The following is a 27,323-nucleotide window of genomic DNA, read 5'->3' as shown; positions in this document are numbered from 1 at the left end:
CGGGGTATAGGAAGTGGAGGTGGGGTAGAGAGGAGATTGGATGGGACCCCCCCTTGGACACTGGCCAGGCTCCCTCTGGTCCAGACCTATTTCTCTCCAGGATGAGGGCAGATGAAGGAATAGATTTGGAACTGTAAGGAATTACCTACTAAAGGACAGTTCAGTCAATCTGCTCTGTGGACAGAAGGCTGCTTTCTTCTCCAGGAATGCTGAGTACATGGGAATCCTGACCCCCGAGCTGTTTTGGTCCCAGACACTCTGCCTATTTGTCTCCTCTGTCCTGGGGCCACCCGTTAGGACCTGCGGGTCAGCCACTGACTAAATGCTGGCTCCCTGAAGCAGCTTTGTTTCCTCAGCAGTGTCTACCCTGTGCTGCTGGCACCCCTCCCCAGCCTAGGTCACTGGCAAGGAAGCAGAAGGAGCTCCAGATATATGGCAGGTGATGCTGTGTAGTCACAGAGCCAGAACTCCTGGCTAGAAATCCCAGATCTGCAGTTTACTAGCTGTGTGACCTTGGATGAATTATTATGTTTTTAAGGATTTATTTATTTGAGAGAGAGAGAGCGCACGTGCGTGATCATGAGCATGAGCGGGGAAGGGCAGAAGGAAAGAGAGACTCTCCAGCAGACTCCTCGATAAGCATGGAGACCGATGGAGGGCTTGATCCCAGACTCTGAGATCATGACCTGAGCTGAAATCAAGAGTCAGATGCTCAACTGACTGAGCCACCCAAGTGCCCCTGGATGAGTTACTTAACCTCCCTGTGCTTTAGTTTCTTCATATGCACAACAGGAATAATATTAATACCTACGTAGGATTATTGTGAAGAGTAAATGATTTCATATAACACCCTTCAGACTGATGCCTGGGTAAATTCTAAGTAATCTGTGAAAGCAGGCTGCTGTTTTTGTGAGGCCAGGTCAAGGAGGAAAGGATCAAGTGGCCAGGGAGAAGGGGAAGTACTCTACCATATATTGCATTCTGCCGTAGGGGCCAAGCTCTGTGCAGATACTTTATCCAATTAACCACTTACAAGAACAATGATTCCCCAGTTTACAGATAAAGAGCCTGAGTGGCCAAGTGGTCCAGCTGGGGTTCAACACCCAAGACAGCTCAGACACCATGCTACAGAGGCCAGAGAGGAGATGGTGTCAAGAAAACCAGTAGGGTACTCATGGCGTTGAAGCATGGGATCTACTGGGGTCTTTGGGAAGGGCCAAGGGTTGTTCTGGTGAAGCCAGGAAGTGTGCTTCGATCTTTCTAGCTGAAGAGTCACTTTTGCTCTTCAGTCCACAGGGCTGAACCTGGCCACTAGTAGCTTCTGAGATCTGTAAGTTATAACCCAGACACCCAGGAGACTGAATCTCCTAAATCCCAGCTCCAAAATTCCTGGAAGTCCTGATTGGCCCAGATAGTATCTGGTCTCCATCCTTCAATGGCCAGGGGCTGGGTTTTCCCATCTGAGTGCAGCAGCTCCTGCTACAGTTCTGTGGATGCCTGATGAGGTGGGGAAGAGGAGGGTCCCGGGAAAGCAGGACCTGGCAGGCAGTCAGTAGGTACGTGTCCTATCGGCTTACGCTTTTCTTCGTTCTCCATCTTTTCTCAGCCCATAGCTCCTGGTGGCTCATACTTTCAATCCGTCTTAACCTCTGTCCATGCAGATTCTCTCTCCTTATGCCTCGTTCCACCTCATGGGCTCTCTCTCTCCATTCGTTCTAACCATAACCCACTGCTCTTGCCTGAAACTCTGCATGTTTCTTTATTTTTTTTTTATTTTTATTTATTTATTTATTTATTTTTTAAATGATTTTTTATTATATTATGTTAGTCACCATACAGTACATCCCCGGCTTCCGATGCAAGGCTCGATGACTCATTAGTTGTGTATAACACCCAGTGCACCATGCAATACGCGCCCTCCCTACCACCCATCACCGGTCCATCCCACTCCCCCACCCCCCTCCCCTCTGAAGTCCCCAGTCTGTCTCCCACAGTCCACAGTCTCCCATGTTTCATTCCCCCCTCTGACCACCCCCCCTTTCTTTATCCCCTTCTTCCCCCACCGATCATCCTAGTTCTTATGTTCCATAGATGAGAGAAATCATATGATAGTTGTCTTTCTCTGCTTGACTTATTTCACTTAGCATTATCTCCTCCAGTGCTGTCCATGTTGTAGCAAATGTTGAGAACTCGCTCTTTCTGATAGCTGAGTAATATTCCATTGTATATATGGACGCAACCTTAATTCCAGTCATCTGTTGAAGGGCATCTGCGGCTCTTCCACAATTTAGCTATTGTGGACATTGCTGTATGAACATTGGGGTGCATATGGCCCTTCTCTTCACTACGCTGTATCTTTGGGGTAAATACCCAGTAGTGCAATGGCTGGATCATAGGGTAGCTCAATTTTTAACTTTTAAGGGACCTCCACACTGTTTTCCAGAGTGGCTGTACCACTTGCTTCCCACCAACAATGTAGGAGGGATCCCTTTCTCCACATCCTCTCCAACAATTGTTGTTTCTTGCCTTGTCTATTTTTGCCATTCTAACTGGCGTAAGGTGGTATCTTAGTGTGGTTTTGATTTGAATTTCCTTGATGGCTAATGATTTTGAACATTTTTTCATGTGTCTGTTAGCATTTGTATGTCTTCATTGGAAAAGTGTCTGTTCATATCTTCTGCCCATTTTTTGATTTGTTTATTTGTTTCTCGTATTGAGTTTGAGAAGTTCTTTGTAGATCTTGGATACCAGTCCTTTATCTGTAGTGTCATTTGCAAATATATTCTCCCATTCCGTGGGCTGCCTCTTAGTTTTTCTGACTGTTTCCTTGGATGTGCAGAAACTTTTAATCTTGATGAAGTCCCATAAATTCATTTTATCTTTTGTTTCTCTTGCCTTTGGGGATGTGTCATGAAAAAGGTTGCTTTGGCGATGTCGTAGAGGTTGTTGCCTATGTTCTCCTCTAGAATTTTGATGGATTCTCGTCTCACATCGAGGTCTTTCATCCATTTGGAGTTTATTTTTGTGTATGGTGTGAGATAGTGGTCAAGTTTCATTCTCTTGCATGTAGCTGTCCAATTTTCCCAGCACCATTTATTGAAGAGACTGTCTTTTTCCCACCGGATGTTTTTTCCTGCTTTATCAAATATTAGTTGCCCAAAGAGCCGAGGGCTCATTTCTGGGCTCTCTATTCTGTTCCATTGGTCTATGTGTCTGTTTTTGTGCCAGTACCATGCTGTCTTTGTGATCACAGCTTTGTAGTACAGCTCGAAATCCGCATTGTGATGCCCCCAGCTTTGTTTTTCCTTTTCAACAGTTCCTTGGAGATTCGGGCCTTTTCTGTTTCCATACAAATTAAGGACTGTTTGTTCCAGTTCTTTGAAAAATGTCCTTGGTATTTTGATCGGGATAGCATTGAAAGTGTAGATTGCTCTGGGTAGCATGGACATTTTAACTATGTTAATTCTTCCGATCTGAGCATGGAATATCTTTCCATCTTTTTTATGTCTTCCTCAATGTCTTTTAAGAGTGATTTATAGTTTCTAGAATATAGGTCCTTTACGTCTCTGGTTAAGTTAATTCCAAGGTAACGTATGGTTTTGGTGCTATTGTAAATGGGATGGATTCCCTAATTTCTCTTTCTTCGGTCCGTTATTCGGTATAGAAATGCAACTGATTTCTGAGCATTTATTTTGTATCCTGCCACGTTACTGAATTGCTCTATAACTTCTAATAGTTTGGGAGTGGCTTCTTTGGGTTTTCCATATAGAGTATCATGTCATCTGCAAAGAGAGACATTTTGACTTCTTCTTTGCCAATTTGAATACCTTTGATCCCTTTTTGTCGTCTGATTGCTGTTGCAAGGACTTCTAGTACTATGTTGAATAATAGTGGTGAGTGGGCATCCTTGTCGAGTTGATCTTAAGGGAAAGGCTTCCAGCTTTTCCCCATTGAGAATAATATTTGCAGTAGGCTTTTCATAGATGGCTTTTATGAGACTGAGAAATGTACCTTCTATTCCTACACTCTGAAGGGTTTTAATCAGGAAAGGATGCTGTATTTTGTCAAATGCTTTTTCGCATCGATTGAGAGGATCATATGGTTCCTGAGTCTTTTCTTGTTGATATGATGTATCACACTGATTGATTTGCGAATATTGAACCACGCTTGCATCCCAGGTATGAATCCCACTTGATCGTGATGGATAATACTTTTAATGTACTGTTGGATTCTATTAGCAAGTATCTTGTTGAGGATTTTGGCATCCATATTCATTAGGGAAATCGGTCTGTAATTCTCCTTTTTGAGGGGTCTTTGCCTGGTTTGGGGATCAAGGTAATATTGGCCTCATAGAATGAGTTTGGTAGCTTTCCTTCTGTTTCTATTTTTTGAAATAGCTTTAGGAGAATAGGTATTATTTCTTCTTTGAATGTTTGGTAGAATTCCCAGGAAAACCGTCCGGGCCTGGAGTTTGTTATTTGGAAGGTTGTTTATCACTGACTCAATTTCTTCATAATTAATTGGCCTGTTTAAGGAATCAATTTCTTCCGGTTTCAATCTTGGTAGTTTATAGGTTTCAGGAAGGATTCCATCTCTTCCAGATTGCTTAGTTTATTGGCATATAGCTGTTGATAAAAATTTCTAATAATCCTTCCAATTTCAATGGTGCTCGTCAGTGACCTCTCCTTTTTCATTCATAATTTTAATAATCTGGGTCCTTTCTCTTTTCTTTTGGATAAGTCTTGCCAGTGGTCTGTCAATTTTATTGATTCTCTCAAAGAACCAGCTTCTAGTCCTGTTGATCTGCTCTACTGTACTTCTGGTTTCTGCTTGATTGATTTCAGCCTCTAATTTTGGTCAACTGCTTCCTCGTGCGTGGTTTAGGCCTGTCCCTCTGCTTGCTGTTCCAGTTCTTGAGGTGAGAATATAAAAACCCATTTTAGATTTTCTATTCTTTTGAGTGAGGCTTGGATGGCTATGTATTTCCCCCTTAGGACTGCCTTTGCAGTATCCCATAGGTTTTGGACTGTTGTATTTTTCATTCTCATTGGTCTCTATAAATTGTTTTATTTGATTTTGATTTCCTGGTTTATCGAGTCATTCCTGAGCAGGATGGTTCTTAGTCTCCAAGTGTTTGAGTTTCTTCCAAATTTTCCTTGTGGTTGAGTTCCAATTTCAGAGCGTTGGGTCTGAGAATATGCAGGGATAATTTCAATCTTTTGGATCGGTTGAGACCTGTTTTATGTCCCAGAACATGGTCTACTTGAGAATGTTCCATGGGCAAGAATAGAATGAGTATTCTTTGTTCGGGTGTAGTGTTCTATATATATCTATGAGGTCCAACTCGTCAAGTATGGCATTCAAAGCCTTTGATTCTTTGCTTAGTTTTTGCCAGGGTTTTCTGTCTATTTCTGATAGTGGAGTGTTGAGGTCCCCTACTATTAATGTATTTTATTTTATATGTCCTTTTTTGGTTAAGAGTTGGCTTGTGTATCTTGCTGTCTCCTGTTGGGGCATATATATTTATAATTGTCATATCCACTTGTTGAATACTTCCCTAAGAATAATATAGTGCCCTTCTGCATCTCTAACTATAGTCTGTAGTTTAAAATCCAATTTATCTGATATGAGAATTGCTACCCAGCTTTCTTTTGAGGTCCATTTGCGTGAAAGATGGTACTCCATCCCTTACTCTCAGTCTGTATATCTTTGGGTTTGAAATGAGTCTCTTGTAGACAGCAAATGGATGGGTCATTTCTTTTTATCCAATCTGCAACCCTGTGGCGTTTATGGGATGGTTCAAACCATTTACATTAAGACTGATTACTGAGAGATATGATTTTAATGTTGCCATGTTGCCAGTAAAGTCTTTGTTTGTATTAGCTGTGACTTTCTGTTCTGTATCACTCTTGGGGCCTTTTACTTTTATAGAACCCCGTAATATCTCCTGTAGGGCTGGTTTCGTGGTTACAAAATTGGTTAGTGACTGGCGATTCTGAAATGTCTTTATTTCTCCATCAATTCTGAATGACAGCCTTGCTGGATAAAGGATCCTTGGCTGCATGTTTTTCTCTGAAAGAGCTTTAAATATGCTCCCCCAACCCTTTCTCTCATTCCAGGTCTGTGTAGACAGGTCTGACGTAATTCTGATGCTTTTGCCTTGGTACGTGAGAAATTTCTTTGCCCTGGCCGCTTTCAATACTGTATCCTTGCATCTAATATTTGCGAAATGCACTATGACGTGACGTGGCGTAGGTTTGTCATGGTTGAGCTTGGGAGGGGTCCTCTCTGCCTCTTGGATACGAATGTTTGTTTCCCTAGCTAGATTAGGGAAGTTTTCAGCTACAATTTGTTCAAATATCTCTTCTAGACTCTCTGTTTTTCTCCACCCCTCGGGATGCCGATGATTCTAACATTGGATCGCTTCATTGAGTCAGTAATCTCCCGTAACCTACATTCGTGGGTGTGGATTTTTTTAAGACCATCTTCTATTTTCATTTTTTCCTCTATTAACCCATCCTCCAATTCACTAACCCGTTCCTCTGCTTCTGCGACCCTGGCCGTCCAGAGCCTCTAGTTTTGCCTGCATTTGGCTCATAGAATTTTTAATTTCTGTCAGATTCGCTCTCATTTCTGTCCTTAGGATTCTATATTCTCAGTAACCTCGTTAATAGTTTTTTCAATTCTACTCATCATTTTGACCATCGTTACTGAATTCCATTTCTGATAATTTGGTTACATCCATATCCATTATTTCTGTGGCAGAGGCCACAGAATCACTGTCTTTTCTTTGCTGGGGGCTTCTCCTTCTTGTCATTCTGATGAAGAGAGGTTGTCGGGTTTCCAGAGCCCAAATTATTGACTGGGTCCCAGGCCGTGCCCCTTGTTTTATAGGGATCTTAGGGATGTGGGCTTCTTCTTTAAAGATTTTATTTATTTATTTATGTGGCAGCCAACCAGCGAGAGAGGGAACAGAAGCAGGGAGTGGGAGAGAAGAAGCAGGCTCCCAGCGGAGGAGCCCGATGAGGGACTCCTTTCGGAACGCTGGGATCACGCCTGCCGAAGGCAGGCGCTCAATGACTGCGCCACCCAGGCGCCTCGGGTTGTGGGCTTCTTGATTTTTCAGCCTGCCTTCTTGCCTGTTCTGGGAGGGCCTCGTCGCCAATACCTAGGCAACCCTGTTTGGGTAGAGTCTCCGCCTTCCCTGCGAGGAGGGATGGGGATGGGCACTCTCTGAGCCGGTATTTCCAGGCTTTTGTTCTCTGGCGGCTTTCCCTGGCGGTTTGCTGCCGCCTTCTGAGAGTCAGAGCAGCAGCGGCGAATTTCAGCCTCTGTCACAGAAGAGGGATTGGCCCGTTCTCTACTAATGTTCTGGCCACTTTAACTCTGTTTCTGTGGTGCTGCTCAACCCTGCAGCATCCCGGGATGTGCGCCCACACCCGGCGTCCCAGCCCTCACTTCCAGGGCCGGGCGCGTTCCTGTCCTTTGTGTTTTCTACTGCCGCAGCCGCAGCCGCCCGCCGCTCCCGGATCTCCCCGGTCTCAGTCTGGATCCAGTAAGCGCACCGGATTCCGGAGTTCGCGAGATGCCTGGTGGCGCGCACCCGGCTCACGGCCCCAGTCTGTGTTTTTGGTGCCGCCCGAGCCCCGCCCGCTCTCCCGTGCAAGTGGTACTACTCCCTTCGGCGCCCAACACGGCGGCTCCCTCCCCTTCCGTTTATCTTCCGATTCTGTGCACAGTCATACCCTCGCTGCACCTCAATACTCAGCGCTGGAGATGTTCATTTGTAGAGATCCAGATGCGTCTTCCTGCGTCTCAGGCTGGTTCCGTGGTTGTTTAGGCTGGTCTGGTACCTATCCAACTCGACTCGGAGGACCGGCTGAAAACGGTGTCTCCTACTCCTCCGCCATCTTAACTCCGCCTGTTTCTTTATTTTTATTCAGATTTCTCAGAAAATCCACTAGTCCTGCCCATATTTCCATGTCAGGCCAGTTCATAAGCACTGTCTTGCTTAAGGACTAGTGGCCTCATGATACGGAATTTGTGTTCAGGAATCTGTGAGAATGATGCAAGACCTCACCTTCTGCAAGGCCGTGTGGGCTAGATGATTCCACTGTGGGCACAGAACAGAGGCCTGGACCATGAAGAGATACATATTATGTCTAGCCATTGAAAGGATGCTCCTTCCAAAAGTCTTCCCAAGCTTTTCCCTCCTGAAATCCATTACCTGTTATATTAGACCCTTGAGCCTGTCATGGGATGCTGAGTGCATTTGTCCAGGTCCTGCTACAGCAGAGATCCAAATGCACAATGGCCTAAACAAGTAAAAGGATTATTTCATGCGCACAAATGAATGGGGAATAAATAGTCCAGAGCAGATCTGATGGCTTTACAGTGTTGGGGGTCTCAGCTCTTTCTGACTTGCTATTCTGTGATCCCTAGGACATTGGCCTCTTCTTTATGGATCAAGATGAATCACTACCATGCTCCTGCCAGTGGGAAGGGGGAAATGCCTTTCCCTTCCCTGTAAATGCAGGAGCCAGAGTGTGCACACTTCACTTCACTCCCCTCATTACCCGGAACCTAGTTCTCTGACCACATCAAGCTACAAGGGAGGCTGGGAGATAGAGTATTCTGGATGATGATATGTCCAGCTATAAGTTGAGGACTTATTACTAAGAGGAAGGAAAGAGTAGGCACTGGGACAATGGCACCACCATTTTCCTGTGACTCATTTTTGACCTCTGTTTGCCATCCAATTGGTCACCACATCCCGGCACATCCCCACTCTGATGCCTTTCCCGTAGGGCCCGATTCTTTCTCCCCACTGATGCCATCATGGATTGGGCCTTCCCAGCTTCATACCCAGGATCTACCGAGAGAACCTTCTAACTGATCTTGCGTCCAGTCTCTCTCCAGCCCCGCCCCGGGATCATTCTCAAGGGCAAATCTGATCATCCGGCTCCCCATTGCTTGTAGCAGTGAGATGTTAACTGAATCCCTGAACTGACATGCACATCTTGCGCATATGCGCATTTTTCTGAGGAGAGCTTCAGATTCTCAAAGGAGTCTGGGATTCCCCCTCAAGCTACAGGCTCAAGTCGAAATACCTAATCTCAAACATACAAGTAAGATGTGTCTACAGACCTTCTCAAATCTCCTCCTGTCTGGGCACCTCCACAATATAACCCAAACTGAAGTGATTCTAGAATTCACTCTGTGCTCTTTCATACGCCACGTCTTTATGGCTGCTGTTCTATCCAGCATGCCTGGGCACACTCCTACTCACCCTATAGCTTAGCAGAAAAGCCCCCTCCTCTGCGAGGCTTCCCTGACGCGCTCTGGCAGAGGCAGTCTCCACAGCACCATCCAGACGCCCATTACTCATCCTGTGGCACAGTCATCAGCCTGTGTCTGTCTCCTCCACCAAACCATTAGCTGGAGCCTAGGACCTGCAATAGGTAGGCCACAGATGTTTGCTGAACAATGGTCACTCATGCCCCCAAAACTGAAGTGCTGTTTCTAGAATGTAGATCTGAGTGTCATGTCCCGCTTTCCTACAAGTTCAAACTTGTTTCAGTGGCTTTTTCTGTGGCCGCCTCTTGCAGTTCTGTTTTTCTCTACTCCAGAACACTGAAGTTCTTTCAGTGCTCCAAACCAGCGTTCTCTCTTGCCTTGAGGCTTTATGCATGCTTCTTCCTCTGCTCCTCTTTGCATGGCTATACCTCCCCATCCTTCAGATAGCTTCACTACTCCAGGAGGCCTTCTTGCACCCCTCCCAGCCTCAGACTGGGCTGAGGGTCCCACCCACGTGTCCCCATAGCACCTGGTACTTTCCCAGTTGCAACATGCATCATCCTGCACCAGAACGACGGTTTTGTCTTTCTTTCCTGCAAAACTAAGTTCTGTGTCTTACTTGCCCACCAGTATGTCCCCAGCCCCAAACACAGTACTTGGATGACAGCAGGTACCTGAGAAATCTGTGTTTGATGAGGGTTGACAATTTTTGGTTGTCAGTCTGTTTCTCAGTAGCTCGCCGTTGCCTTTGGAACAAAGCCTCTGTAGGCTCTTTATCTTATGTCCTCACGTATCACGTATCATCAGCCTCATCTCTTTTGAATCCACCCTTTGATCCCAGCACCTCACTCAGACTACACGGAAGTCCTACTGAACTGAGTGAAGGTCCCCAAATGCCTGCTGTCCTATCGTTCAGCCTCGGCAATCCTGCTTTCTGTCCGGCACACTCTTGCCTCTCCTCCCCTTTCCCTTCTCTCCCTTTTTTGGCAAACGTCCATTAATCTTTCAATTTTCAGTTCAGATACCTCTTCCTTTAGGAAGCCTTCCTTGGATTCCCAAGACCCGCTCTGGTACCCCTTGTTGGTACCCCTATAGCATTCTGGGTTTCCTTCTCAGCGTTCTATTTTCCTAAGTAGATGGCCAAGTGGGGGCCTGAACTAGGATTATCTCTAATATGAGCCCAGTGCCTGCATACAGCGGGCACTGTAGAAATGTTTGTGGAAGGAGCGCCTGGGTGGCTCAGTCGGCTAAGCATCTAACTCTTGATTTCAGCTCTGGTTGTGATCTCAGGGTTGTGACATCGAGCCCCCAGTCAGGCTCTGTGCTGGGTATGGAGCCTGCTTAAGATTCTTTCTCTCTGTCCCTCTGCCCCTACCCCACTAAAATTAAAAAAAAAAAAAAATAGAGAAATATTTGTGGAATGAACTATATTGCCTGGTCTTATTCCTTACTGTTGGCACAAGTGTCCTGTCTCCAGAAACAGTCTGTAAGCCCCATGAAGGCAGTGAGGGAAGCTAAGATATCTGTGGGCCTCTTTTGAAGCCTGAGCTTAATATCTGTCCCCAGTAAGCCTGATTTATGTGGCTTGGATGCTGTGCTGTCAGGCACTTGACAAACGTATTAATCAGTGGAGCCTTGGCTTAACATTTTGGTAAGCCTGGGTTTGGAATCATGGTAACCTTAGACACTGTTTTTCTAGAGGTGACTAAAGCCACTGCTAGTGCATCTATCTTTGAAACCATGTTTTCATTTTCTTTGGGCAAATACCCAGTAGTTGAATTACTGGATCATAAAACATTTCTGTTTTTAATTTTTTGAGGAATCTCCATACTGTTTTTCACAGTGGCTGAACCGATTTACATTCCTACCAACAGAGCCTGAGGGTTCCCTTTTCTCCACATCCTTGTCAACATTGTGATACTAGCCATGCTGGCTGGTGTTAGTTGGTATCTCACTGTGGCTTTGACTTGCATTTCCCTGATGATGAGTGATGTTAAGAAGGGATGGGCAAAACAGATGAAGGGGATTAAGAGGTACAAACTTACAGTGATAAATAAATCATGGAGATGGAAAGTACAGCATGCGGAATATAGTCAGTAATATTGTGATAATGTCATATGGTGACAAATGGTGGACATTGAGTAATGTATAGAATTAATATAGAATTATACCTGAAACTAATATAACATTGTATGTCAATCATACTTCAACAACAAAAAATAATAAAGTTGAGAGGTGCCTGGGTGGCTCAGTCTGTTAAGTGTCTGACTCTTGGTTTCAGCTCTGGTCATAATATTGGAGTTGTGGGGTTGAGCCCAGCGTTGGGCTCCATGCTCAGCGTGGAGTCTGTTTGTCCTTCCGCTTCTGCTCCTCCCTCTCTCAAATAAATAAATAAATAAATAAATAAATAAATAAATAAATAAAATCTTAAAAATATAAAGTTGAAATGACTCAAATAAATAACTACATAAATAAAAGCCAGCACCAGGAACAGCGTCAGGCACGTGGCTGGTGTCAATAGATGCTTGTTGAATGAATACTGGAGAGACAATGACAGGGCGGCAGGCTATGCTGGTTCGGTCTCACCATGTTCTGGACTCACACATTCCAATGGAATGGGATGATTATAGGGAGGGAGATCATGTGTTCACAGTCCAAATGCAAGATGAAAAGAAATGTACTACAAAATCTGAGAAAGGATGGACAAAGCCTTTTGATAGTGACTCAGTGGCCTCAAACCCTAGGCAAACCAGTTTGTCTTCGCTGGTACATAAGCTGTTTTTGATAGCTGGACTCAAGTGAGATTATTAAAAGATAATGTGACCCAAATGAAAGTGGCCACCCTAACATGAGATACAAAAAAAGACTCTAAATTGGCAACATAGGATACAGACCCCCTACAGCTGTATGCAGAACTACAGTAGCAAGTAAGACCTACTGTGCAATCAAGAACCCAAAGACGACAGAAATGCAAAGAAACAACTTCGAGACAAAAGACTGAGAGGCAGCATTTTAATCTATCAACAGTCAGGCCAGGCCAGAGCCTTGCTACTCCGAGTGTGGTGTGGCCCGGAGCATCCGCACCCCCTGAGAACCGGTGAGGAATGTAGAATCTCAGACCCCCTCCCTCAGACCTACTGAATTCTAACAAGATCTACAGGTGATTGTATGCATATCAAAGTTTGAGAAGCACTGGGCTAGAACATTTTTTTAAGGTGGGTTTTTGCTCTTAAAGTGTGCTTTGAGGTCAAAATAAACCCACGAAGTATTTTTAGCTCATTATTTGCTGCTCCGTTCTCTCTACCTCTGAGCAACATTATCTCATGTCAGTGTCCTGCTCTGGGACTTTGAGACTCCACAGAAGTTTGCTGCGCCAGCCCTTATGGGTTACAAATTGGGTTCCAAAACTTCCATCAGCTGTTCCTTGTACAACACCCCGAGGAGGTAGGTTGTATAATGATTTCCTTTCTTAGAGATGATGAAACCAGGGCCCAAGGGGATTTTGTGACTCACCCAAGGGGCACCAAGCAAATTGGCATATAAGTCAAAATGAAAACTCAAGCTTTTGAGTTTCCAGTGCAAGGCTCACCAAACTTTGATGTCTTTTCTATTTATCTAAGGAGGATTTTTTTGCATAAGAGACTCTAAGAACAAATTCATAGATAACCTTTTGTGAGTTACTGAATAGAAGCCATGCACATATGGGCCCCTGGAATTATGGAAGTTTAAGAAAGAACTGTCCATCAGGGAAAGCAGTCAGCCCAGGGGGGCCCTGCCCTGTCCAGCTCCCACACTCCTGCCGCAGTCCCAGTTGGCAGTTTCTGCAACCAGGAGCCTCAGAAACCTCAGAGCCTCATGGGGGCTCAGAATTCGAAAGGAGCCAGGATTCCCATGAGGCCATGAATGTGACTACAGAGGAAATGTGGCTTCTGGATGACAAGGAGGATGCTCACTCCCACTTGTTTCTTTCATAGATTCAGAATAGCTGATGTAACTAGACTCTGCCTAAATACACGTGGTGTGCTTTACTGGATTGGATTCCCTAATTAATTCCGATTTCCCTGGCATAAACTGGAGCTGCTTAGTGACTCAGAAGTGGTCAAAACTGTATATCTGGCATTGATACCCATAGGCTCTTCCTTCTTTGCCCAAATTTAAGATTACTCTGTCAACCCCAGCTAAACAAAGGCCCCAGATGTGGTGTGTTCAGTTTCAGCTGTCTATGTGGTAATTCTCCGAGGGTCCTCTAGAGAATGATTGCCAGGGCGGCTGCTTCAATCCACCTCCCCCCACCCCCCACCCAGTCCTCTCTAGACATGCATATTCAGTGGGACATATTCATGTAACTGATTACAAAACAAAAAGTGGTGTGCTTTAAAATTCCATGTAAAAAGTATTGCTCGGCTAATGTGCTCCTGCCTGTGTGCTCGCTACACGGTGCTACAGAGGATAGAGTCATGAGGAATTCAAGGCTGAAGATGTTTGGGATTTTTAGACAACACAGATGCACCCTGCACCTTATACCCTGCTCTGCAGCCTGCGTAGTTTTGGGGCTTGGCCTAAGGCAAAAACTACAAAGCATCCTAATGAGCAGAATTATATAACAGGAATGTATGTGCATATTTGACATAGTTTCTTCTCTTGAAGGGTGGCCCTCTGGCTGTGACCCATGCCCTCTCCAAGGGCTAAGGAGTCCAGAGAAGGAGGCTTTTGTTCCCAGCTGCCAGTTCTTCCTTAGCCCCTAGGGCCCCAGGGACCTGCCCTGCTCTGCGTGGGCCCGCAGAAGCCCTGCAATTTCCACATGGGCGGGTGATTTCAGAACGATGGACAGAGCTGTTCGGCCAGCCTACAGGGAAGAAAGAAAAAGAGAAATTTTATCTTGTTTGCCTCCTGCCCCAGAGAAGGGTGAGTTGGAAGTACAGGGTAGGCATGGGGCATTGAAGTCCATTCGAAGCACCAGAGACCCTAGGAGAGGTGGAGATTGGAATGGCATGAGGATCCTGAAAAATGGGTCACCATCCACGGAAACAGCAGTCACTTCTGGGAAATCGGTGCCAATGGAAATAAGTGTCACATGGTTGGTTGGTTTGTTTTTCCCACGTGGTTTTTAATATTTTTTTTTAAATTGGAAAACAGAGGAAAAAAATAACTTCCATTTTTCCATTGCCCAGACCTTAATGAAAATTAGCATTTTGGTATGTTTCCCCCTAGTCTTTTCTCTTGTGCAAATTTGTTGTTGGTTTTTAAAAAGAGGAATGATAGTACATACCAATTTTGAACCTGATTTTATTTTTAATGTACTATGCACACTAGGAGATTTTCCCCTGTTCTTACACAGTTATCATAACATATAGTTTTTCTTATTGGCTGTGTAATAGTCCATAGCTTACTGAACTCTTTTTCTTCTATTGGAGACTTAGGTTGTTTCCAGGTCTTCACCATCATAGATTTAGTGCAGAAAGCATTTCCCCATTTCTAGTTATTTCCTAAGGACCAATTCTGAGAAGTGTGTTTACAGCATAGAAGGACATGTGCTTTTTTACACCTGAGGTAGGACGCCACGATGCTTTTTACATTGCTGCTAATGTGCAGGGAGCTGCCAGGGCCACTGTCTAAAGAAACTGTGTTCAGAGGGCTCTCAGCCAACAACACAGGCCATTCTCTACAAAGAGTGAGGAGGAGGGGCGCCTGGGCGGCTCAGTCGGTTAAGCATCTGCCTTTGGCTCAGGTCATGATCTCGGGGTCCTGGGACTGAGCTCCGTGTCAGGTTCCCTCCCCCTCTGCTATTCCCCTGCTTGTGTTCTCTTTCTCTCTCTCACTCTGTCAAATAAATAAATAATAAAATCTTAAAAAGAAAGAAAAAGAGTGAGGGGGAAGGCTGACTCGATGCAACAGACACTGAGCTTTGTGACAGTAGCCCTGGTCTTTTCAGTCCCATTCTAGAATTCTAAAATCCCACCACTCCAAAATCACTTCTTTGGTAACTCATTTGGAGGCAAAACCCCATGTGAGGCTGTCTGTGACCCTTATGTAGCCTGGGGAATATTTTTATATTCTGCTTCAGAAATGTTCATGGGTTTAATATGTTGGGAGGCACCCAAGACCCCGTTGGATTGTTCTCTGCCCTATTGTCTATGACTGGAATTATGGAAGCAGGTGGGGGTTATTGATGCTCAGCTTAGAGCTCTTCAGTCTTATGGGGATGGAGTCCAGCTGCCCCCAGGGCTCCACACACTTGTAAATCACTATAATGCATGGCACAGAGCCAGACACGCCGGAAGAGAAGCAGAGTGAGCTCAGAGGAGAGGACGGTGCTGCATGCGCGCGTGCGTGCGTGCGTGCGTGTGTGTGTGTGTGTGTTGGGGTGCAGGGAGCAGAGGAAGGAAGTGGTATTTCAGCAGGACCCGAAGGATGTGCATGGGCTCCATCAAACATAAGAGTTTCTTTCCCTGAAAAGGCCTCACGACTGTCTGTACCTTCCTTTCACCACCATTTATAAGTTGGTGTCTGTGGAGCTGTTTGATCAATTTCGGTCTCCATGAGGACAGACGCGAGATCTGGCCTATTGCTGCCAGCCCAGCAAGAACATCCCAGCACCTGGCCTGGTGCCTCCCCTTAGGTTGGCACCCAGTGAGCATTGTTGACAGAGGGAATGTGGGATGATAACAAAGAGGTATTCATTTCAAGTTGATGGAGACGCTGAGCAAAGGAACTCCTAAGGAGTATACTCCTAGGTTGGGCAAGTGTGGAATGAAGCAAAGACCTTAAACAGAGGAGTCTTCTAAAAGCAGCCTGCAGAGTTTCCATCGAAGAGAGAGTCCTGGGTTTTTGTAGGCCTGTCCCCCGGTACTCTGGTTTCTATCGCTGCGCTTTGTCAACCCTGAGGCTCTTGTAAACGGGAAGATGGTGTGATTACTATGATTATGGGAAAGAGCCAGGGGCCAGCCCCAGGGGACATGTGCATCTTTGAACAGGGCCCTTCTGGAGATGACAGCCCGCATCTGTAGGCTTCTCACCTGCAGACCTGGAGAGTGGGAGACCCCATTCAGCCCAGAAAGTGTGGTCAGCTGGGGAGGCCAGCTGGGGAAGGCGTATCCCTCAAATGCCCTTGCCAGAGTCCTGGGAACAGGGCGACAGTGGGCAGATACAGTGGGAACCCCACCTGGCCCGTCCCGACTGAGGAACACTGAAGACTGAAGAGATGGGAGGGGCTCAGACAGCCAGTACACCTGTGTGTGGTGGTGGTGGTGGTGTGTGTGTGTGTCTGTGTGTGGTAGTGGGGTTGTCTTTCAATATGACAAGAACCTACTATGTATCAGGCAAAAATGAGCAAGGCATAGTCTCTGCTTTAGGAAGCTTTCAGTTTGATGGGTACTGTGGAGGCATTGCTGAAACAAGCCCTTCAGAGTGTGAGCCTCAGAGCCCAGTCCCCACCACCTCCTCTTCCTTGTCTCTCGGGCAGCCCGCAAGAGGCTGGGTGACCGATTTCTCAAATTACCTTCCAAACCTAGAAAAAGTGCCTTGCTGGCTGTTCTGGGGGTTCCACAGTTATATCAACCTTTAAATATTGGTAGGATAAGAGAAACTGAGTTCAGGACATGTATTCTTACTCAGTTTTCCAAGGAAATTATCAAGTCATCCAAACCTGCATCTAAGTCTCCATAGGAAAGGAGATAGGGTGACCTTGGTAAGGGCTGGAACCCACCCTTCAGGGTAAAGCTGAGACACAGGGCTTGGTGCTTCGTAAGGCCTCAGTCGGCAGTTCCCTGGTCCCTCTGAAATGTCTCACCCAAGTTACCTTTGGAAATTGGGGTGTGAATCCTGAGTCAGCCCTGACCCAAGCAGGCAGCAGGCAAGTGGACCATAAGTAGGGTCTAGAACCCTCTGTGGGCCTGCTGACAGCATGTCCTGAGCACCCCTGTGCTTGCTGGGCATCCCCTAGCCCTCTCACTTTCTGCTATGATGGGCTTTGGCCGCCATCTGGGCAGCTGTCCAGCTCCTCGCTCCCAACATTCCAGCCCTGCCCTGGTCCTCAACCCTGGTCTGGCTCTTCCTGGTCCAGTCCTGCCTGGCCTTCAGCACTCGCCCATGCCAGGTTTCCTCAGCTGTTGATGTATCGGGCCAGATAATTTGTAGTTCTCTAGCGTTAGGGTGTTTAGTGGCATCCCCACCTCCCGGCCTCCTCCAGCACACTTATGGCAAATAAAAATGTCTCCAGACGTTGTTGAATCACCCCCGGAGGGCAGAATCACCCCTGAATGAGAGCCATTTCTCCCTTTGGTGGCTGTTCTTGTCTGACTGGCTTCCCTAACTTCAGACCTTCCTCCTCCTAGTCCCTTCAGACACTGCCTGCAGATGCCAAGGTCCCTGCTCACTCTTGCAGCGCCTGCTCCTGATTGGCTGTCTCTGCTTACCTATTCACAACAATAACTGTTACCATCAACGGAGCATCTGCTCGATGTCAGAAACATGTTCTACGAATATTGCCATATTTAGGTACAGTCTACGACTCTCCCCACTTACAGAGGCGAAGAAGAGTGGTTAGATATCCTGCCTGAAGTCACACAGTTACTAAACCCAGTTTCAGACTCATGAGTGTCTAAAGCCCGTGCTTCTAGCAATTACTCGATTTGTCCAGCTTACAAGAGAGCCCTCACCGTGCTCTTCCTCCATCCGTGGAAAGCAGTCATCGACCTATCTTACCTGCAGCAGACCTGGACGGAGGTTTCCAGGAGATGCTCTCACAATCACTGCCTGTGTGTCTCAGCTAACCAGGGGCTTGTAAAGCTCATGCCGCCTGCCCCACAGGCCTGCCCTTTCAGGCTTCCCCATGGCAATAATCACTCCTAGGAGAACCCTGGGCCTGTTCCAGAAAGAGGGGGGGGCTGCCTCTTTCTGTCCCAGGACAGCCCTGCAGGGAGTTCATGAACATAGATCCTTTGTCTGGCTGTATAATGTTTGGAACAGGAGACTCTTATTTCCAGCAACCCACCACTGTTCCCACATGCATTTCCAGAGGGTCTGTGCTCTCTGTCTCAGAAATGGCTTTGGGCGGAGTTGGGGTTCATGGGCACTGAAGACGCTGGACCAGGGTGCGTGCTGCCTGGGTGTGGTGTGAGGGACCCAGCAGCTTGAATCACTGGTGGAACAATCTTGTGTAGCTCAGATGTGGCCCGGTGAGGGGGTCTCTACTTTGGCAGGGAGGGGACTCTTTCCCTCACCAGGCCTTTTTTTTCCTTCAAACTGTGGATGGTAAGAAAGTATAGGGAAGTGTGTTTAAAGCATTACCTTATAGTGCCAACATTAAGGACACTGAAGTCAGACCTGGGCTTGCATCCTTGCTCCAAGAACCAGCAGCTTGTGACCTTAGGACAGCTAGTAAACTCTCTAGGCCTCTGTTTCCTTATCAGTAAAAATGGGGATGGAAGCGTCTACATCACTAGATTATCGAGAGGATTAGTGAGCTAATGCATGCAAAGGGTCTGGCTCCTGAGAGTACTCTGAGGAGTTGGACGGAGCTGGCTTGCACCAGCTGTGTGAGTGGGGGTGTTACATAACCACTCAGTGATTGTCTCCTTACAAGCACATAGGTGGCATCCATAGAGACAGGCTCATAAAGCCACTGTGGGGTTTTAATGACGTGGTCCACAGTCCATGCTTAGTGCAGTGCCCTGCGCTGAGCAAGCACTGGGTACAGGCTGGCCACCATCATGAGTGTCATCACCATCAACTGACAAAGACCCTTATTTAAGAAGCATGTGTCCAGGGGCACCTGGGTGGCTCAGTGGGTGAAGCGTCTGCCTTCGGCTCAGGTCATGTGGGATCGAGCCCTGTGTCAGGCTCCCTGCAGGGAGCCTATTTCTCCCTCTCCCTCTGCCCCCCTGCTTGTGCGCTCTCTCTCACTCTCTATCTCAAATAATTAATTAATCTTTTTTTTTTTTTTAAAAAGAAGCATATGTCTGGCAATGTAACTTCAAGTGGGCTGGCCTGACAAAATGGGCCACCCTGTAAGGTGGATCACTGTCAGAGAGAGGACATAATTTGCACTGGTTCCTTCACCCAGCCTTTCAGGAGTCCCCGTGGGCAGCCCAGTGGGCAGCAGAGCTTCCTTGTCCAAGTTGCTGCTCCAAAGCCCCCAGGCAGTTATTGCTGTGACCTGAGGAGGTTGAGGACCAAGGCCAGGCCTGGGCACGTTCCCTCAGGATGGTATGAAGGGTTAGGGCTTGGGGTTTCCCCACCCCATGTCTCCCAGCATTTACCATGGATCATCTCATTTAAATCCCACAACAGCTTTATGAGGTCACTTCTGTTGCTTCCTACACGTGGTCCCTGACTTCTGCCGGCTGGCCAGGCGCTTTTCAGGCAGGGAAGTGAAACACCTACTTGTTAACTGCCTGGAAGGCTCACCTTGTCAGTCAGGGTGCTGTCGCAGGCCGGGTGTGCCAGGAGCAGCCGCACCATGTCGGCATTGCCATGGTGACAGGCCAGCATGAGGGCCGACGATCCCTCATGGTCCTGCAGATTGACATCTGCCTGGCAACTCAGCAGCGCCTGGACCATGTCCTCCCGGTCGTGGCTGACTCCCAGCATCAGCGCGGTCTGGCCTCCCTGCCACACAGAGCACAGGGGTGTGGTGAGATCCCTTCTCCAGCCTGGCAATACTTGGGCAAGACTTTGCCAGAAAATGACCGTTGATCTGAATCTCCTTCTGCCACTGGGATTGGACCCATACTTCTCCACCTGGCAAACTTCTGCTTTTCCCGGACACTAGTCAAATGCCACATCCTCTCTAAAGCCCTCTACTAACCCCTCTACTAACCCCTCTACTAACCCCTCATCCTCTCTAAAGCCCTCTACTAACCCCTCAGTAACACAGAATTTACCACTTGGTATTGCAACCTGTCAATCTCTCTTTCTCTGTGAAATTTCTGATGGCAGGGACGAAGTCTTTTTCATTTCATCTCTCTCTCCCCAGTGCCTGGCACTGAGTACATGCTTGTAAACATGGAATGGTAGAGTAAAGGAAAGGTTGAATGCTTCCACACCATGGCTTCTTACAGAAGCCTTGGTCTGCTCAGAACACCCCTGGTATTTTCAGTTCAGTGATACCCAGAACCCTCTCTGTCTTGACAAGACCTCTGCCTGCATGGTACTGTGGTCATTTCTAATCCATAGTCATGGACAATTTTTTTTAAGTTTTTTATTTATTTAAGTAATGTCGACACCCCACTTGGGGCTTGAACTCACGAACCTGAGATCAAGAGTTGCATTCTCTTCGGACTGAGCCAGCCAGGTACCCCACCACTGACCCTTTGTGACATCCCTGTAATCGTTAGTGCACGTGGCAATGGCTCAGAGTCAAAAAGCGAGCCCAAGCCCTGGTTCTCCTGTTTCCTAGTGCGTGACCCTGGCCCCGTCCCTCGTATTCCCTGAGTCTTGGTTTTTCTCTTTTCTTAAAATTAGTACAATAATGATCTGTCCCTGTACCTCGCAGGGCTTTTGTGGGAATCAAGCGAAATAAAGGATGTAAATATAACAATATGTGGTAGCGATTTTTCTGATTACAAATTGGGCATTATTTCTTATAGGTTTTCCTTTATATCCACGGTCCTCTTACACAGCTTGATTCTATTTTGCCCTCATCGTTTTCCTGGGTTCCAGGCAGGTCAGGCTTGTCTCTCTCACCGGACATAAGGCTTTTTGAAGGTTGTGAGAATGAGGCAACCTTTCTGTTTTCTGTCCTTTCGGATCCCCTGTGGCTCTGAGCGCTGTGTCTTACACGTAAAAAGTGCTGAGGACATGTTTACTGATGTGTTTGTTCACTGATGAAGGGCCAATCTGCAGTCACGGATGGATTGTGCTTCCCTGCCCAGAATGCTGGGGCTTAGAAAAAAGAAAGGGGGTTTGCAATCAGGAAAATCCTGGCTCTGCTGCTTATTATCTGTGTGAATCTGGACAAATTAACCTCTCAATGACTTTTCCTGATCTGGTAAAATGGGAATGCTTAACAAAGTTACCTGCCTTATGGGGTTGTTGTGAGACCGAGTGCTTAACAAGTGTTGTGCATGTGTTAGCTATTACTGTTGTTATGAGCATGGGAGGTAATGTATGACAAATGCTCAGTATGTGGGAATGTATTCTTTGGTGTCCTGGTTCTCCATTTCCCTGGAACCCAGACAGATCTGTCCAGAGAAGCCTGTTTGCGTTTTGGGTTGCTTATACTCAGCCCTGAAGTAATAGTTTCTTCCTTTCCTTTCCTTTCCTTTCCTTTCCTTTCCTTTCCTTTCCTTTCCTTTCCTTTCCTTTCCTTTCCTTTCTCTTTCACATTTTATTTATTCATTTGAGAGAGAGAAAGCATAAGCAAGGCAGAGGGAGAGGGAGAAGCAGACTCCCTGCTACGCCGGGACCCCGATGTGATGCCCGATCCCAGGACCCTCGGATCATGACCTGAGCCGAAGGCAGACGCCTAACCGACAGAGCCACCCAGGCGCCCTGTAATGGTTCTTTACTGGACTAACCAGACCATGAGATTTCCATTGAGCCCCTTCTCTCCCAGTGGTATTAAAGCCAGGTGACATATGTAGATTGTCTTCTTGTCTGCCCCTCTGCCTGACTTCCCTTGTCTTCCTTACCTCCCTCCTGGTCCAATTCAATACAGTTTAATTCAGTGATATTTACAGAGTGCTGCTATATGCCAGGTACTGTGCTGATCCTTGAGATAGAAAAAGAAATAAACAGCTTAGCCTAGGAGACTCCCAGCCTCCCAACTCACCCTTATTTACCTGATCTCTGCTGCTGTCCTCTATGGAGAAGCTCTGGAGGGAGCTGGAGGGAGCAGTGGCAGCTATGAATTCCGACCCCTCCTTTAGCAACCTGGCATGAGCTTACCCTCCTAGAGCATCACTTTCTCCTCCATAAAAAGAAAGGGTACTGGGGCGCCTGGGTGGCCTGGTCTGTTAAGCATCCAACTCTTGATTTCTGCTCAGGTCATGATCTCAGGGTTGTGAGATCAAGCCCCACATCAGGCTCTGCACTGGGCATGGAGCCTGCTTAAGATTCCTTCCCGCTCCCTACGCTGCACCCCACCCCAAAAAAAGTGGGGGCACTGAGATTTTAGAAGGGTTAGCATCCCTTCTTGCAAGAGGACCAATTTAGAGGGGAACCTGGGTGGCTCAGTCGGTTAAGCATCTGCCTTCAGCTCAGGTCATGATCCCAGGATCCTGGGATTGAGGCCCCCATTGGGCTCCTTGCTCTGTGGGGAGCCTACTTCTCCCTCTCCCTCTGCCTGCCACTTCCCCTGCTTGTGCTTGCGCTCTCTCTCTCTCTCTCTCTCTCTCTCTGTGAAATAAATAAAATCTTAAAAATAAAAAAAAAAAGAGGACCCATTTAGGAAAAAAATAACATGTTTACGGGAAACATTTAAAATGAAAACAACTTTATTAAATCCAATGGTATGGGAGCTCTAGGTGAAAATACTTTGAAAAACAAAGTGATTTACAAATGTCTGTTTCTTGCCACCAGTAGGATTGCTATTAGATGGAGTGTGCAAAGTGACTCAGTCTGGGTGGGCTACCATCTGCAGTCACTTTGCCGGGGGTGCACAGGGGAGTTAAATATATTGTTGGGAGGCACTTTTTAAATGGGTTTCTTAGTTTTTTTCCACACCTTGTGAGTGAGGCATTATCTGCCTTGTTGTTCTAGATGGTCTTTTTTTTTTTTTTTGGAGTTTTTAAAAAATTTATTTAAATTCAATTAATTAACATACAGTGTATTATTAGTTTCAGAGATAGAGGTCAGTGATTCATCAGTCTTCTCTAACACTCAGTGCTCATTATATCACGTGCCCTCCTCAGTGCCCATCACCCAGTTACCCCATCCTCCCACCCTCTCCCCTCTAGCAACCCTCAGTTTGTTTCCTATGATTAAGAGTCTCTTATGGTTTGTTTCCCTCTCTGATTTCATCTTGTTTTAGTTCCCCTCCCTTTCCCTATGCTCCTCTGTTTTGTTTCTTAAATTCCACATATGAGTGAAATCGTGATAATTTAGACAGTCTTTTTAAAGATGCTGGTGTGGTGAACAGCCTTGGAAGAGCAAGATAGTATCTTCTCCAAAACAGAGGGCAGATGTACTCACTATCCAGTATAAAAGATTCAGGTTCCCTATGCTCAGGGTTCCTCTCCGGTATAATCCACTCCATGTACAGGGATCTGGCCCTCGTCACACTGCCCTATGGGAATTGGGAATTGGGGCTCAGGGAACTGGTGTAAATACCAGTGCTGTGGCTACTCTTCTTGCTGTGAATAATACACTGTCCTTTGTCTTTGGCACAGGAGTTTCATATCTTCTACCAGCATCCATGACACTGTAGTATGCTAACTTGCTAGCATTAGGGTAGAATACAATCTCAGACCCTTCACAGTTCTTGATAGTTAGGCTATATCTCTGATCACTCTAGGGGTGAATGGAGAGTTGCATGCACTCTATTCTCATATTGGTCAAAGATGGGTACATGGTCTTTTGAGGAGTTCTCATTGTTCCATACAGAGCCTTGTCTAACTCAAAGCCCTACTGGCTAAGGACAAGACCCCTACTCTGTGCTGTCAAGTAGAAGGGCCTGGAAGCTGAACAGGGACATGCTAACCCTCTAAACTGTTTTCTAATTCATGACTGAGATGGATCACCTGCAGCAGCCTCCTATGCAACCAACTAGCAAATGCTTTTCAGCCTTTTCATGCCTTCTCCTGCTGGTGCTAACTGTGGGAACAAATCGTTCAATAAATCAGATCCAGATGGACTTTGCCCAGTTGCAGACCACGACATAGATGACAAGCTCACTGACCTCCATCCTAGCCTGTCTGGATCCCAGAAGTTTTTGAGGACACCAAACGTACAGGGTTTGGACAGATGCCATTTGGAGGGCCCAGCCTTCTTGGGTTAAAAACTCTACATGGGGGGCGCGTGGGTGGCTCAGTCATTAAGCATCTGCCTTTGGCCCAGGGCGTGATCCCAGGGTCCTGGGATCGAGCCCCACATCGGGCTCCCTGCCCCACTGGAAGCCTGCTTCTTCCTCTCCCACTCCCCCAGCTTGTGTTCCCTCTCTCGCTGGCTGTCTTTCTCTCTCTCTGTCAAATAAATAAATAAAATCTTTAAAAAACAAAAACAAAAACTCTACATGGATCTATGTGGAATTTCTCACCCCACTGGCAGAATAAAACTGAGAGGTACCCATATTTATTAAAGAGGGGACCGTGTTCACACCTCCTACCTGAGTAGCTTGGATGTTCACATTTCCTTCTCTTAAGAGTTTCCAGACGACAGCCATGTCTTCGTCGGTCTCCGCAGAAGCCAAGGGGGTGATCATCACGGCAGTATAGCCAGCTTTGTTCTGATGGTCCACATTGCAGACACCTGCAAGAAGAGCAGGGGCCACTGGAATAGTTCCCAAGGGAGCAGACGTGAGTTTCTGCTTTAGCCTGGTCAACATCTGCCAATTGCCTGCTGGCTAGAAGGCCCCCTTTAGAACAATCTTTTCCCAGTGGTGGAGTCAGTGTTTACATTTGTAGCAGCCTTCAAAAGTGGTTAGTTTTCTTTACAACTTTTCTGAGGCTACCCAGCAAGAAAGGTCCATGGTAGAGTCGGAGATGGCCGAGGGGTACAGTGATCATGACTATTTCCTAAAGCAGTGTTCTGAACACTGAGGGTCAGTGAAGCTTCATAAATCGCCCAAGTGAAGGTGAAATGAGACCAGGACGCGCGTCTGTCTGGCTCTAGAGCCCATCACTCACCCGGCCACACATCACCCACAGCTGTGCATTTTAGGTTTTACTCTGTGTTGTGTGTAACTCTTAAGCTGATGGCTGCGTTTTCAGGTCTTTCCCAAAGGCCTAGTGATATGTTAGGCAGTGTACCAGGGGGCCTGTAAAATGCCACAGGATAAACATAGGAAATCTTCCAGGAATAACCATCTCATTTGAAAAATGGAGGGGGAAAAAAGCCTCCATGCATTTTAATATTAATATACATTTCACAGTGGAATGAAAAATAGCATATTTTTAAGATGAAGTATTAGTTGAGAACTCAGAAGAAATGTCTGCTTTGTAACCCTGGAGATATGCATTCATATCCCTCTCCACCGAAGGCGACATAGGAGGTCATCAGCCTGTTATCTGTTGTATAAACGATCCCACCCCATAAGGGCAGTACCGTGTGGCAAACAAAATCTTCCCCATACTGTTGCTTATCTGAAAAATGTATGTATCTCTTGGACAATAAAAAAAAACTCTCTCAGTAGATCAAGTCATTTAGCCTTTCTTAGCATTTCCTCTCTGAAATGGGGATGATAATAGAACCTATGGGGTTACCGTGAAGTTTAATGAGTTAATATATTGAAAGCACTTAGAACTGTACCTAGCACATAGCAAACACTCAGTAAGCATTAACTGTTTCACTATTATTGTCCAGAATAGTATTCTTGTTTTTGTAGCCTTGCTACTTGCTCAGGAAGACTTAGGTATTCCTTGTAACAAATCTGATTTATGAAAAAATGCCTGGGCTACTTAAAAGTTCTGTTCTTGGATAAAAAGCAATATTGGTTTGACTTTCCCTCCATCCCACCTCAAACAGTTTTTCAGAGATATGCCATTGTGATGCCAGATGCCAGCGGATAAAAAAAAAAAAATGATCTGACCACTGTCATGACCAGCTGGGCTATGAAAGCTGAATATAACCCCATGCATTGCACACAGCTCTGCCCTGATAAAGATGGGAGTATCTGCATTGCCTTGTTATTGACTTTTTTATTTTTACCTTATGACTATTTTATGTTTGCTCTTAAGAGGTGTAAACAATCCTCAGGTTACAGTTCTCTTTACTCTCTTCAGAAACATGACTTAGGACTCAGTAGAGTAAGGACTGACTCCTCTCCAGGGGCTCAGGAAAGAGGCTGAGGACCCAGGGCTTTCACAGCAGGTGCTTCTGAGCAGCCACTAGGGAGTGAGCCAGCCCTCCCTAGAGGCTCTTGACTGAGCGTGTTCCAGGTCCACAAGCTTTCTCCTCTGCAGTGGTGTTCTGGCAAAATAAAGGATCGAGCACAAAGGACTAAGGTGGTGGAGGTGCACCCATTGGCTCTCTACTCAGTCATGATGAGTCACTTCTGTGTAGCCCCTTACAGTTTGTAACATGCTTTCTGGATGGCTCACAGCTACGTGCCTAGGTTTCAGAGTGTGACCGATACGCCCTCCTCAGCGGGCCTTCTACAGTGACGGAAAGTAATGGTACCTTCAGCTCATTCTCCAGCTCCCCTTCATACTTTATGCATATGGCTATTCAGCTGTATCAGTATGGTAAACAGAAAGCTTCCAGATCACTTTTGGGTTGAGGAGACCCAAATGGATTCTCAGTCGACACCAGCAGAAAGGTCTAACAACCAAAGCTTAGGTTGTCTGTTCTCTGGCCTGGCCCACCTGGAGAACTACAGATAGGCTGCAAGTCCCAGCTACTTCAAGATGAAGCTCTACGTTTCCAATCTTTGGATTCTTCATGCACAGAACACAGAGGTATGCTCCATTTAATTATGTGCCTTTCTCCATTGAGCTGCCCCTTTTATGGTATCCATGAATCCGTAAAGAACTGAAATCTGGTACAATTAGCTCAACATTAGAGTTGCGCCTTTATCTTCCTTGATGATGTGGAAAGCAGAAAGAACTTTAGACTGTCATTAGGTACATCACCTTTCCATTCAGGTAGAAAGCCCTCAAGGCTGCTTAACAGAATTTTGGAGAACTGGAGTGATGAGAAGGAGCCGGGCCTGAGAAGGGCTTCAGGGAAAAGGGTTCAGATAGAGAATGCAGCAGCCCTACGGAGGGAATGAGCTTGGTGAGTTGGAGGCCCTGTGACTGGAGTGGATGGAAGGAGGATGCATGGTGATGACTGAGGTAGCAAATGTGGCGGGAGCCAGGCCATCCGCGATTCCTGAAAGCCAGGCTGAGGAAGCTGCCTTTCATTCTTAGAGCAATGGAAAGCCGTGG

At 46.5% G+C, this 27,323-nt stretch overlaps 1 protein-coding gene across 2 annotated transcripts in view; it reads right to left on the bottom strand.

The window, feature by feature from the left end:
* Positions 1-12,295: 12,295 nt before the first annotated feature.
* Positions 12,296-27,323, bottom strand: part of KANK4 (KN motif and ankyrin repeat domains 4) — a 72,391-nt gene continuing 57,363 nt past the window's right edge. For both annotated transcript variants that reach the window (XM_008690798.2, XM_040627216.1), the window contains exons 8-10: positions 24,563-24,705; positions 19,705-19,905; positions 12,296-14,143 (exon numbers count right to left, since the gene is read on the bottom strand). In XM_008690798.2, the coding sequence (XP_008689020.1) occupies positions 14,039-14,143; positions 19,705-19,905; positions 24,563-24,705 (449 nt within the window). In that variant the 3' untranslated portion in view covers positions 12,296-14,038. The remainder of the gene's footprint in view (positions 14,144-19,704; positions 19,906-24,562; positions 24,706-27,323) is intronic.

Source organism: Ursus maritimus, unplaced genomic scaffold (assembly GCF_017311325.1).
Source record: "Ursus maritimus isolate PB19 unplaced genomic scaffold, ASM1731132v1 scaffold_12, whole genome shotgun sequence".
NCBI lineage: Eukaryota > Metazoa > Chordata > Mammalia > Carnivora > Ursidae > Ursus > Ursus maritimus.
Note: the sequence above shows the minus strand (reverse complement) of the source record. Positions and strands in the feature narration are given on the sequence as shown.